Consider the following 14652-nt stretch of genomic DNA (forward strand, 5'->3'; position numbering starts at 1 on the left):
CCACGGGACAACATTTGACCACAATCTCATTTATTTTTCTCAAATCCTGAACAATTCGAACTTTCCCACAGGGCTTTTTCAAACCCATTATCAGTGAATTACATGGACTGCTCAATACTTCCTTCTGAACCTCTTGCTTTACAAAGTCTGCAATTATCTGAGCAACCTTCATAAGGACATCTTGCGGCATGTGGTACTGTGGAAGTTGTGGAAAAACTGAATTCAGCTTCACAGTAACTTTAACTGGCTCAACTCCTTTTATCAAACCTACCACTTTTCCTGTCAAATACCACACTTTCTCCTTAACCGTTCCCTGCAACTCAGGATGAAGCTCTTTCACTTTCACTTTCTGCACACTGTGAACAACAGGAATAATTCAATCAGAGGGTATTCCTCATTTGTAGTTTCACCTTCTATCTCTGGGGCTTGGTCATCTTCGTCATCACTATTCGTCTGGATCTCAATCCCCTCATTTGAACAAGTTATAGAACACTTCGTTTTACACAGCAAATCTCGTCCCAGTAGGGATTCCGGACTTGAATCGCAGACTACGAATTTGTTTAATCCCTGAAAGATGCCAATCTCAACATGAACTGGATCTGTAATCAGGTTTGTCAAATACTGGTTCGCTACTCCCACAACCTGAACTGTTCTACCTGAAAGGGGCAAATTTGGAACTTCAGCACTTCTCACTGTAGAGCGTGTAGCTCCCGTGTCAACCAAGAATGAAACTCTGTGACCCATTACCTTTCCCTTTACATAGGGACCTCTTTGATCTACTTCTAAGGAAGCAAGCACTTATCTGAACTGTCACTCGTCCAATCATCATTTATTCCATTCTCACTGTGTAACGGGAATTGGTGCACTGTGTTACTACTTTGGTTAAGCCTCTGACCTGTGACCTGTTGAGAAAGCATCATCTGTTGCTGTTCCATCTGGCTTGAGGTATATGAATTTGTTGTCTAGGTACCATGTGAACCTGCTGTTGCATTGGCTGCAATTATGACATTTCAACACGTGGCATTTGCACCTGCTGCATGGGTTGGAAATTTGGCACTTGATTCACATTATTCTGAAAGTTTGGATTAGGATCTCTCACTTTAGTCCTCTCGGATTCTGGAATGAATTGATGTCATTACTCTGCTCAACGACACCTTCCTGCACCATCATCGGACACTCCCGTTTCCAATGTCCAATGGCTCCGCAACGTGGCATTGCAATAACTTTTTCTTTCCTTGCACATCATTCTGAACCCCTACAGTACCTAAGTCCGAACCACGATTCATATGTTCTCCACAACCTCTACCTTTCATCTGGGGATGAAACATCATGTTCCCTTGCTGCTGCTGTGGTAACTGCTGCAGAAAATTCCCTTGCGCCCCTGTTTGAGCTGCTTTAATCTGCATCACCATCTCCTTCTCTTTCAGCTTTTTCTGGTTCAACTCACCCTCATCACTACAGTATTTCGAATACTGCAACACCTCATCAACCAGCTTTGCTTGCCAGCAAATCAAATGACTTAATCATCAGGCTAATTTTGGGTCTCAAGCCTTCCTCAAATCTGAAAATGGAGCATGTCTGTCACCTCAATTGTGTCTGTACCACTGTAATGCTTGAATGCCTGCAACAATCTTTCATAATACGCATGTATCGACTCCTTTGGTTCCTGAACTGTTCTATCAATCCTCTGCCAATCAATATTCTTGGGCAAAATTCTCGTTTTCAAAAATTCAGTCACCTTATAGTAATATTTCAATACCTCAGGAGATGGTGCACCTGTATTCTTGTCCCTCTCCGGTTTGCTGGTTGGCTAATCTACACTCCTCTTAGACACTCAATCCACAGATCAGCTGGAACCACTATCTCTAGTAATGTATTCAAGTCCTCCCATATGTCCTGACCTTCATCTCCTTCATCATCACTGTTTGTTTGCACTTCGATTCCGTCATTGGTACATGTAATCGAACATTTTATCTTACACAGCAAGTCCCTTCCCAGTAGGGATACCGGACTCGAATCACAGACTACAAACTTATGCAGTCCCTGGAAGTTGCCGATCTCAACCTGCACTGGATCTGTAATCGGATTTGTCAGGTACTGGTTTGCTACTCCAACCACCCTTATGGTACGCCCCGAAAGTGGTAATTTCGGAACCTCTGCACTTCTGACTGTAGAGCGTGTAGCTCCGGTATCAACCAAAAATGAAACTTTGTGACCCATTACCTTTCCCTCTACATAGGGTCCCCTCTGATCTACCTCTAGGGACGCTGCAAATCTGCACTCTTCACTATCTGAGCTGTCATCCGACCACTCCTCATTCATTCCATTTTCATCACGCAATGGGAATTGCTGTACTGTATTATTTTGACTCATCACCTGACCTGTGACCTGCTAAGGAAGCATCACCTGTTGCTGTCCCATCGGAGCCATTGGTAATTGCATTTGCTGTCTAGGTACCATGGGAACCTGCTGTTGTACTTGCGGCATTTGCGCTGGTTGAACGCGCGGCATATGCATTTGCTGCATGGGCTGTAACCCTTGCATCTGAATCATGTTATTTTGGAAGTTCAGATTTTGACTTCTCAGTTTTGGACCTTTCATATTTTGCAATGTACCGACATTAGTGCTTTGTTGAACGGCACCATCCTGCACCACATTTGGGCATTCCCGCTTCCAATGCCCCACGCCCCGCACGCGTGACATGGTGACATCCTTTTCATCCCTTGTGCATCATTCTGAACCACAACAGTATTCAAGTCTGGACCACGATTCACAAAACCTCGACTTCTCAGTTGTGCCTGAAACACATCATTCACTTGAGGTTGCTGCTGTATCATCTGTTGAACTCCATTTCCCTGCATAACAGCCTGCGCTGCCCTTATCTGCATCACCATCACTTTCTCCTTTAACTTTTTCTGCTTCAGCTCAATCTCGTCACTACAGTATTTTGCATACTGCAACACCTCATCAATCGACTTTGCTTGCCAACAAATCAAATGATTCTTAATCATCTGGCTAACTTCTGGTCTCAACCCTTCAACAAATGTGAACACGAGATGGTTCATGTCCTTCGGCTCAATGGTCTCAGTACCACTGTAATGTTTGAATGCCTTTCACAACCTCTCATAGTAAGCATGTATTGATTCCTTAACTTCCTGTGAGGTCCGGTCAATTTTCTGCCAGTCAGTCACCTTCGGCGACACTTTCTGCTTCAAAAATTCAATCACTTTATGATAGTACTTCATCACCTCCTCAGAGGGAGCTCCGGTCACCTTATCCCTGGCCGGCTCCTTTGTCGGGCAGTCTACCCCTCTCTTGCACTCGAGCCACAAATCAGGCGGAACAATGATCTCAAACAAAGTATTCAAGTCTTCCCAGAGACACTTTGCAAGCTTCACAAACCTATCTGTTTGTTGATACCACTCGATCGTTTTCTCCCTCAATCTGGGATAATCATTTGTAAAAGATAGGATGTCTCCTCTGGATCACGGCACATGAATTAAAACTCCACCAGCTGTTTCTCTCATGGGTAGTATTTTAACTGATTCCGTATCGGGTGAAGCTTTAGCCTGACTTGACCCTGGACTGTCACTTTTCTCCTTATCTCTTTTCTTTGCTCATCTGCCTTCCCACTTTTCTAACACTCCCCAGATTTGCGCACTTTGCAGTATTTCTTTTAAATGTGCCTTCATTCCGGCAGGCCTCATATGCTCAAAGTCTTTTGAGTCAAAGTCTAACCTGTAACTTCTTTTCAAATGTTTAGTGTTTTCAATATCAATATTGTACTTGTCTGCCAGGTTCGCTAATCTCTGATGTACCTTGCCTAACCTCTTTAGTAATCTTAGGGCACAGGTATCTCAATTCTGCTTCTGTGTATGACTCTAATCTGTTTACCCCCATTGTTCCGTCCACTAGTTCGGCAGCTTCCACACCTAGTCTTACAAAATTCAGGTAATCATCTTTCTCTGCCGCTATTGCAGCAAGTGGTGAAGGTTTATTATTCCTCAGCCACTCGTTTAGTTGCTGCACAGAAAAACCTTGTAACAAGATATTTCGTGCCTGCATTATTGGAGTCTGTGATATTTCCACACTCATTGTCTGAGGGGCTAACACGCTTGACCCTACTCGTCTTATCGCTTCGACAGGGGCTCCAATTGGGCTGAGACTTCACAAAGATCTAAGGTGTTCAGCTGCTTGTGATCTTGGTGATATTGATCGAGGGGTTCCTGTGAATTCCCCTCCCATTACATCCTGGGTTATTGCTCCCTGATCACGTACACCAGATTGACCTTGTGCATACAATGGCACCGGTGGACCAACAGTAATTGGCAACGATATTGCAGCTGGTGTCTGACCTGGTCCCAAACCTCGTGGAGCTGCGACTCCAAAGGTCTGATCCTCTGAAGCCGTTGCAGGTATTAATGGAGGACCTGCTGCTGGGTTATATCCCGGTATCAGTTGTGGTTGCGGCTGGGGCAGCAATTGTGGAGTTGGCTCAATCTGCGCTAAGCTCGATTTTGTATATATCGGGTCTGGCGGCACTATCAGGTTTGTAGTAGTCTCTAGCACTGGGACATCTGGATAGATTCTCTGTATCTGCGGTGGAGGTTGCAACTGTATCTGCATGTCTGGCACAGTGGGTACACTGACACAATTCTGTATCGAAGCCGTATCACTAGTCTGTACTGTATCAGTAACTCCCTTCTCCAGCGTCTGGTTCTCAGGACCCGTACTAGTGCTCGGGATATTGTCGCTCGCCGCATAAGGTGGCGGGCGATCATGTAATATCCGATCCATGAATTCTTCATCGTCTGAATCGTCTTCCTCTTCCCAAGGTCTCTTAGGGCCAGATGTAGCAAACTTTTGCGAGTCGCAAATGGCCCGAATCGCAATTTGCGACCCCTCAAAATCGGAAACGGGATGCAAAAATACCATTTCCGACTCGCAAAATGCGATGCAAGCCATTACCGACTCGCAAAAATAGCGACCCCATTTTGCGACCCGCAAATAGGAAGTCGCTATTTGCGAGTCGCAAACCAAATGTAATAGCCACTCGCAAATTGCGACTAGTCGCAAAAAGCCCATTTTGCACTTCCCATTTACCACTAACTCAGAGCAGGTGGTAACCAGAACCAAAGTATAAAAGGAGACCCAGAAGGCACCTGGGTTACTCAAGATGGCGGAGATATATGTGATAGCAATGAGGAGGAGAGCCCACGCCGCACAGCAGAGGAGGAGGAGGAGCCAGAGACAGGAGAAGATATACAGAACCAGGCAGACACTTTTCCAACAAACTGAGGAGGAGATTTATGATAAATACAGACTTAGCAGTGCAGCAATACTAGATTTAATAGAATTACTCAATCCGCAGCTTCAACGCCTGACTGTGCGCGGCTGCGCCATCCCTACCCATGTGCAAGTGCTATGCTCACTGCATCTCTTGGCCTCGGGTAGCTATCAGGGGGTCATTGCTGTGGCAGGTGGGGTATCCCAGAGTGCACTCTCACGGTTCTTCAGAGCATTCCTAGATGCCTCACTCACACACATGTCCAGATACATATACCTACCCAGGAATGAGGCAGAAATCAACAGCACCAAGTTGGAATTCTACAGGATTGCCAACTTCCCCCATGTAATAGGGTGTGTGGACGGGACACATATACAAATCTGCCCTCCTGCAAATCTGGAATATCTGTTCCGCAACAGGAAGTGTACCCACTCACTGAACATTCAGGTGGTATGTGACGCCCATTATGTTATCACTGACATGGCTGCCAAATTTCCAGAGAGCACACATGACTCCTACATTTTCAGGCACAGTGGGATACACCAACGCCTAGAACGTGGGGAGTTTGGAGACGGATACCTCCTAGGTATAGCTGAATACACCTTGCAGACATACACACAGGTCAATGTGGAAACCATTTATGCCCAGCTAACGTACATTTTGTGCCACACAGGTGACAGTGCATATGCACTACGACCATGGATACTTACCCCGTACTTAACACCCAGCAATGAGAAAGCGAGGCGATACAACAGTGCACATAGGAGGACCCAAAATATTATCGAAAGGACCTTTGGACTGCTGAAGGCACGATTCAGATGCCTCCACAGAAGTGGAGGTGCCCTCCAGTATACCCCAATAACAGCTTTCAAGATCGTTGGCGCATGCGCTATCCTGCACAACATTGCCACCAGACGTGGGCTACCTCTCACCCCAGAAGACCCAGATTCGGAGGATGAAGAGCAAGAGCTACCACATCGCCATCATGGGGATAGAAGCATTGCAAATCAAGGCAGACTGAGACGGGACCACATTGCAAACCAATACTTTGGAAGGTACGTGCTAACTGTCACCACACTCACTAATGTCACACACAAAGAGTCCAGATGTGAAGTGGAACAAACAAGTGATTTAATTATGTGCACCAAAAAAATTTATATACATTAACAACAGTTCAGGGGCTGTAAAAGTCCACCTGGCATGAGGACACATTGACCTCATGTGCCTCTACCCCAGGACAGTGCGGAGCTCACATTCTACGCCGGCCTCGGCCAGCATGGCTGGTACCTGGTGTGTCAGCAGTGCCCTGCCTTGCGCTACCACTGCGCAACACCCTGGTGTCACTGGCTGCGACACTGCTGATGGTGGAGCCCTCCTCGCTGTCCTGCGGCGTGTCAGCCGTGCCCCTAGCCACCTGTCTGGCCTCCATGATATCCATGGCATGGCTGAGACGTCCCAGTCCACGTGCCACATCACTGGCAAAGTGGCCCATGTCTACCTGGAGGCTGACCGTGCGCCTTGAAAGGCCAGTAGAGTTCACTGCCAGCCTGACGATGGAGGCAGACATGCGGTCCAGCCGGTGCAGTAGCTGCCTGTCACGACGCCTTGCACCCTCTCTCTCAGTTATGAGTTCTGCCACCAGTTGTCTCATTGAGAGTGCAAGGTCGCCGACATGTGTGTTGAGTTGTTGCAGCTCTGTGTGTACCAGCTGCATACCACTGTTTTGGTTTTGCTCCATGCGTCGCATGGCCCCTGATATTCTCCTTATCTCGCGTGTCTGCAGGCGCTGACCCCGTAGGAGTGTGGCCTCGGCGGGCGACATGGAGGCATCTCCTGACTCATGCTGCGGCTCTGGTGGTACATTTACACCTCACCTGCGACGCAGTGGAGGCTCTGTGTCATCTACAGTGGCACTGTGGCTGGGACCAGGTGCTGGCTCACTCATCAGTATGGCAACTGGTGCATCATGAGGGGACTGTGTGTGGGTGGTGCAGGTCTCTGTGGTGGCTGGTCCTGACTCCTCTGCAGGCTGGTGGCTGACCTGTGGCTCCTGGATGCTTTGGCTGGCGGTGGTGTAGTGTGGGAGACCTGTGGGACATAGGGAACACACTGTCAGTATCTACCATCTGTCATCAACTTCCTAATAAACTGTTGCCTATCAACTGCCTACTTGACTACATTGCCCATAATGCACCATGCAGGCGGTTGCTACTCTGAAATGGAGCTATTTTGGTTGTGCATGCTGCTGTGTACAAGGTGGGTGGGGGTATGGCATATATGGGTGTACATGCATGTCTCATGGTACTCACCGGTTGATGGTCCTGGCTCTGAAGTATCCAGCTCTCCCATCCCGCACACTGCCTCTGGCTCCAAGGTCTCCTCAACTCTTTCCTCCAGGGGTGTGGGTGGTGGTATAGTGGACGGTCCCCCTCCAGTGCCCCTCATCTCCCGGAGCCGCTCTGCCATTCTCTCTTTGGTCCGGGAGCGCAGGTCATACCACAGTTTCTTTAAATCTTCTATACTCCGGTGGCTGACACCCATGGAGTTCACCTTGTCTTGGATGTCCGTCCAGATTCTTTTCTTCTCCACCTCTGGCACACTGAGGGCTGCCCTCCCAAAAAGTTGTTCATGGTGCTGGCAGCATTCCCCTGTCAGCACCTCCAGCTCTTTTTCTGCAAATTTCAATTTGCGCTTCCTTGGTGTCTCTGCCATGGTAGCTGCTGTTCTCTCTGTTTGCAGTTCAGCAGTTTAAAATGGGTGTGGTCCTCCCTCCTCCCAGGTGTATTTGTAAACTTCCTGGCTGTGATGTCATCATCAGGAGCCAGGAAGTGTTTTCCAGAGTGTTCTGCTGCACCTGCATTCAATATCCAGCACAGTCGCAATTTGCGACACCCACTTGCAAATTGCGTGTCCGTTTTTAGCGCGGTCGCAAAAAGCGACCTCGCAAACAGCGGACTCGCAATCTGTGGTGCGACTTCATTTGCGAGTCGCAAATTGAAGTCGCCTTTTCTTCTTGGATACCATTTAGCGAGACGGAAATTGCGAGTCGGAAATTGCGAGTCGCAATGACTCGCAATTTCCGACTCGCTAAATTTTTCCTACCTACATCTGGCCCTTAGTTTCTTTAGGCTTACTAGAGTCTTTGTCTGTTTTATAGGTGGCCTTCTTTCCCTGCGTCTCTTCTCCCTGTGTTATTGCTGGGAACAATTTCAATCGATCAACTATTCCCCGTCTCCACATTTTGCTCTCATTATCCCACCTAGCTTCTGCATAAGTCTTTTCTGCTCTTTTTATTCTTCTTTGGATTTTTTCTTGTCTCTGTTTAAGAGCCATTAGATCCCAAATCGCTAAAGCCTCATACGAAGCTGGCCTCGGAGGTGGTTTCTGTACGCTTAACATCCACCTCAAATTCTCTAGCACCCTCGTATTGAACGTCCCATGTTTCTGTATTTACTTTCTGCCAGATGTGCAATGATAAGCATTTAACCACTTCTTCTGAGGAATGTTGACTTATTGCAAATTAATGCTGTTTTGCACTCTGACATACTTGAACTTTATATTACAATAACTGACTGTTTACTTTCTTATTTTATGTTGTATGCACCCACACGATTGCCTATACACATTAGAAACTGTAACTGCACTTTTTGAATAATGGAAGGATTTGATGATAATAGAGATACCCTTTTTAGAGAACTATTTCAAGCAAATGCCCAGGCAAACACACACAGTACATCTAATCCCTCACAGGAGGGCCTCAGAATGAAGTTTATTAGACTCGAGCGATTAAGGAAACAAGAACTCTCACGTTGGTGGGACTTTACAATCTTGCAAAAATATATGGAGAATAATCAAATTCCGAGGGGTCTGAGGGTTATTCTATTTCCATCCTTTGACGACTTAAGCCCTGACTTGCTCAAGGAATGGGAAGATTTGTTGGTCACCTCTTCGTACGGCATGATGGATATACTTATCCGTGATGCCAAGGCGAAGCGCGAGAAACTATTACAGGACATTGCACTATTAGAAAAAGAGATCAATGATATAGATTCACCAGACACTATAATCAAAAACTATAACATTCTGAAGGAGGTCCTACAAAAACATCAATTATACATCAAGGATAAGAAGGTACGCAAACTTAGGAGAGACGAAAATGATTATAGAAATGGAAGGGTTTTCACCTTTGCACGTAAATATGATACCCTTAAAGCAGACAGCGTTAGGGATACCCCATCCACCAAGGCGAAGCTTCCCTCCCCTGGTCTTACGACCAGTGACACGGACGCTTCTAGCATCTCCAGTGGAACCAGTGAAGACACCAGGGACCATACACCATTACCCTCCTCTACACATAGGCCTCCTTTTTTATTGGAATTGGAGAGGTTCAGGAAAGGCCAAAAACAACTTCAAAAGAGGGCAGTAACAAACACAAGCCCACCAGAAGGGGGAAACACAAGCACAAACACATACAGACGACAGGAAGGCGTTGCCACACGTTCGACAACTCGCAACACACACCAATGATTGACAAAACTGTGTCTCCAAAGGATACTTCCGACACTATTTCTATTGTCAACCTATCCTCCACAACCTTAAATATTGAACAAACTAATGTGCTCAAGAAAGGCTTAGGCTTTGTACCTACAAGACTTCCAGACTTCACACAACTTCACATCAGTCTGTTCAAGTTCATTCGTAAGTGTAAACTCTATAAATACTTTCAGGAATCACACATTCCGACTCGGGCAACTACCACCCTATACCATACTCCCAGTACTATGACCATCAAGGAAGTTAAAGACATCCAAACCTTGCTTTCAATTGAACACAATGCAGAACCCTTAATACCTCTAACCGAGATCTTGACAGATCTTAACATAGACTGTAATGTTAGGTCCCTCAGTGGTCTGAGGACAACTTCTAAGTTTACTCCTGTAATACCCAGGGATTATGCTATTGATTCTTTCTGCAGTAGAGTCACTAGTGATCTCTACTGCTTGGAAGAACAATATTTGCTAGGACGTAAATCAATCCACGTGCATAACACCACGCTTGCTGAAAAACAAGCTTTATTCTCACTTAGCAGGTGCAAGGACATAGTGATCAAGGAGGCAGATAAGGGTGGGAACATTGTGATTATGGACAAAGCGGATTACTTATCCGAACTGGATCGTCAATTATCAGATGGCAACGCATATCGCAAACTCACACACAACCCCATGTTGGAAGTCAATAGAAGTATTTTAAAGAAACTACAAGCATTTCTCGATTTGGATTTGATATCGGACATGGAATATAAGTACCTCTATAACAACACGCCCACCTCACCATGTATCTATATTCTACCCAAGATACACAAATCTGGTCTATTCCCCCCGGGTAGACCAATTATCTCTGGTATTGGTTCCCCCACAGAGAAACTGTCGGAGTACATAGACATCTTCCTCCAGCCTTTTGTCCAGAATCTACCCTCGTACATCAGGGATACAAAGGACCTACTGTGCAAAATCACTGACTACGAATGGACGGAAGGGCATTTTTTTGTTACTTTGGATGTTTCTTCACTGTACACAAGCATCCCGAGAGCAGAGGGTCTTGTTGCCATCCAACATTATTTAGACACTAGAGATGCCTCTCTACTAAATCATACTAGCATGATTGTGGATTTGATAAATTTGGTCCTAGATAACAACATTTTCCTACACAATGGAAATTGGTATCGACAGATACAGGGAGTAGCTATGGGGGCCAAATTTTCACCTTCATACGCCAACCTCTATATGGGATATCTGGAAAAAATGCATGTGTGGCACTCGTGCCCTCCACCCCTGTCACAACACATTCTTTACTGGGGTAGATACATCGACGACATCTTAGTTTTCTGGTCAGGGGATGCATCCTCCCTTTTACTCTTCACTGAACATTTGAACAACAACATTTACAATATCAAATTCACCCACGAGGCCAGTCAATCTTCCATCAACTTCCTGGATCTCACTATCTATATTGACCATGGCAAAATCTGTACTAAATTGTTCAGAAAACCCACAGCATGCAATGCCATTCTGCATGCGACGAGTTCACATCCAAAGCCACAAATTAACGCCATTCCTTTTGGTGAGGCTACCAGAATCCGCCGTAACTGCAGTGAGGAGCAGGTTTTTCAACAAGAACTACATAACATGGAATCACGGTTCATACACAGAGGTTATCACCCTCAGGTTCTTAAAAAAGCGAACAGTAAGATCTTAAAAATTAAACGTCTGAATTTACTGGCCAATACTAAGAAAAAGAACACACGGGAGTGTATCTCTCTGGTGATCCCACACAGCGCACTAAGCTCCAATATCCATAAAACTATACGCAAACATTGGCCACTACTCCTTACAGACGGTACTCTAAGAAATGGTCTGACCACAAACCCTAGCATTATCTATAAGAAGGGCATTACCTTACGAGACCAACTTTGCCACAGCTTTTTACCGCCTGAGTACAGGGACACCTGGTTGTCTAGACCGCCAGTGGGCACCTACAAATGTGGACATTGCAACATCTGCAACTATATCAAAGATAAGCTAACAAGTTTTCAGTACAATACTCGAATCACATATAAACTGAAACATTTTATCAACTGCAACACCAGCTATGTGGTATATTGCATTGTGTGTACCTGTGGGCTCATTTACATTGGAAGTACCATTAGACCGTTAAAGGAGAGAATCCAAGAACATTTGAGAGCCATTCGGTCATGTAATACCAACTATCCATTTGCGATTCATTATAACGAAACCCATGGGCACAGAGAAGTGCTGGATATTCATATCCATGGGATCGACTCTCTCAACAGAATGCCTCGAGGAGGGAACCGCACTTTGGCTCTCAGACGTCTCGAGAGTAGATGGATCATAAAACTGCGAGCGGTTGAACAAGGCCTTAATATACATAAAGACCTACATGTTTTTCTGTAATTGTTCTACACAGGCTTTGCCTCCTCTTGCAGCATTCACATAATTTGATTTTGCGTGTGTGTCTTGCTGACTAAATACATGACATTTTGTGACATTCCTTCCTCTCCTAACCCCTTGTTACTGAGTACAGGACGACAAACTGCTAAGTTATTCCAGTTTGTCGTTTAAAAGTGAGTGGCTGCCCTTTGGTATTTCACCCTTACATTTGTGTATGTATACTTTCAATCCTTCTCTGTGTTCCATTATTATCATTTTTGCAATAATGATAACAAATTCCCTATGTGCCTATACATAATGCCTTATGTGGCAAACTCTGTAATTCCATGTTTGTTGATCGTAATCGTTTGTTCTAGTACAACGTAAATGTATATATGTTACCATCTGTTAACTGCACACTAGGAAAATGATTTTTGTACTGTATATATATTTACTCTTTTTAACTTTTCCATCTTTTTCTTTTTACCTTGTGTCTAATACATATGCTGTATGCACTTAAGAATCTGTCTTATTTTCATTAAAAGAACCTCCCTCGACTACTCTGCATATAACAACTCTGGTAATTGGGCTCTCCCTATACCACGCACTATAACGTATCGGAGCACATTCCTTGGGAAATTGGCTGTCTTTAATACTAATAACGGGGATTTCTCGGCATGCCGGAGCTCACATCAATACACTTAACATGGCGCCCGTGTAGCACCTCTTATTGTGGTTAATAGCTCAACTCTTGCCTCTCCCTATCGTAAACATAGTCCTTTTTTGTTTTCTACACTGCACACGTGTATATATCGACAGTGCGCAGCCTGAGTTGGTCCTACGTTACCTGTCAGCGCTACCTTACGCTGTACCCGGCACGCTTACCGAAGCGTCACTGACTCCCGGATCCTGGGGAATCACCGGTAAGGGAATACTGAGTTTACCGTTCTAGGGACCTCATGTCTTGGAACGCGTAAAGGCTCAGCGGGAAGCGCCACTATTGAGAGCGCTTTCTTTTGTTAACTTTGTCTCTTCCATACGCTTGATGTGATCAATATGCTCGCATACTTGGGATAATTTACATTTATACTTACGGTTACGCCGTCAAATATTTCTTCGGATACGAGCCGCCACCAGTCCTCCTCTACTACTTAACGTATATCCGCAACTCAAAGCGGTGGACCAGACGCATACTATATTTTTTCTTGGTCACTTCGTATTCAACCCCTAGACCGAGATCCCCAACCCCTTAACATACTCGTAACATCAGTATCGATTTCTTTCTTCGGTGTACACCTTCCTGTGGTCCCGAGTTAGTCTAATCGGATACCTAGTTTCTACTCATTGTTTTGGCATTTACGACCTATTTCATGATATGACCGTGTCCCATGGATTTTAATTAATTTTTAAGGTATTTCCCTTAGTTAACTGTAAATGTTGTTTTTTTGTGTCTCTCATGTCGGCACATTTCTTTTCCTAGATCTCTGCTCCAATTCGCAGACTTGGTCTACTGAGACCTCAGACGGAGTGTGTATCCCATACTACGGATTCACCCTTTGGGGTATTCTTATGCCCTGATGTGTACTATTGGTCCTTGATATCACGAAGGACCCTCACTTATCCGGACACATAAATCACAATCTTCCGGGTAGGTCTTGTTTTCCGTCTTTTCCACTTTAACATTAGCGCAGTACCAGTAGTTTTAGCATTTGGATTACAAGTGCTGTTCTTCTCTTTTTTTTTGGACTCCCCTTACAGATATGGTTCTACTCTCACTACATATTGGAACTTTGCATTTCCTGAATTTACAGAACCTTTAAGGTATTTTAAGATATCCACGGGCATTCTCGTTTCCCATATTTTTTATATATTTTTTATAGTTTATGCACATTGTTGGGCACTTTCTGCAATTCCCCTCTTGTATATACATTAGCACACTTTTTTATCACATTTCATTCACTTTTGGTGGCCAGTCACTCTCCCACTCAATACAATCTACGACCGTCTTCCACCCTTTTCCTCATATGCACACTCTTTACAGTGTTTCTATTCTGAACTATACTTTGAAACATCTATGGGTATCTCTTTTTTGGCCCACGTTGCATGTTATAATATGCATAAATGAACTCTTTGAATATGTACCTACCGGCTGGTAGTGGAGCATTCTCTCTGTTAAAGAATTCCAATCTGTCTTTGTTTACAGCCTTGAAGAAGTCCGTAAGGACGAAACACGTGTTGGCTATCACTGATCTCACGTATTTTCAATTGTTTACATGGACTTTGTACATCTATGTATATTTGTATTTTTGTTCGCATACTGCAACGCTAAGGATTAAAGTATCCGTCACAAAATAACTAATCTTGGAGTGCCCTGGTTGCTCTTTTTAGACTCTGCATATTGTTTTATACAGCACTCAA

The 14652-nt window shown here is 44.9% G+C and overlaps 1 protein-coding gene across 1 annotated transcript; it reads right to left on the reverse strand.

The window, feature by feature from the left end:
- Positions 1-6002: 6002 nt before the first annotated feature.
- On the reverse strand, positions 6003-8237 carry LOC138287680 (nuclear apoptosis-inducing factor 1-like). Its single transcript, XM_069228367.1, has 2 exons — positions 7597-8237; positions 6003-7375 (listed from the first exon to the last, which is right to left on the reverse strand). Exons 1-2 carry the CDS (start codon positions 7997-7999, stop codon positions 7158-7160), a joined length of 621 nt encoding a protein of 206 aa, XP_069084468.1. The 5' UTR covers positions 8000-8237; the 3' UTR covers positions 6003-7157.
- Between the last annotated feature and the right edge of the window lie 6415 nt (positions 8238-14652).

Source organism: Pleurodeles waltl, chromosome 1_1 (genome assembly GCF_031143425.1).
Source record: "Pleurodeles waltl isolate 20211129_DDA chromosome 1_1, aPleWal1.hap1.20221129, whole genome shotgun sequence".
In the NCBI taxonomy this organism is placed as follows: domain Eukaryota; kingdom Metazoa; phylum Chordata; class Amphibia; order Caudata; family Salamandridae; genus Pleurodeles; species Pleurodeles waltl.

What these genes read in the sequence shown, in the direction of transcription:
- LOC138287680 (XM_069228367.1), bottom strand. Translation starts at nt 7,999, where the DNA reads ATGGCAGAGACACCAAGGAAGCGCAAATTGAAATTTGCAGAAAAAGAG. An exon ending in AGAGCCAGGACCATCAACCG is followed by an intron (nt 7,376 to 7,596) that starts GTGAGTACCATG and finishes TATGTCCCACAG; the next exon opens with GTCTCCCACACTACACCACC.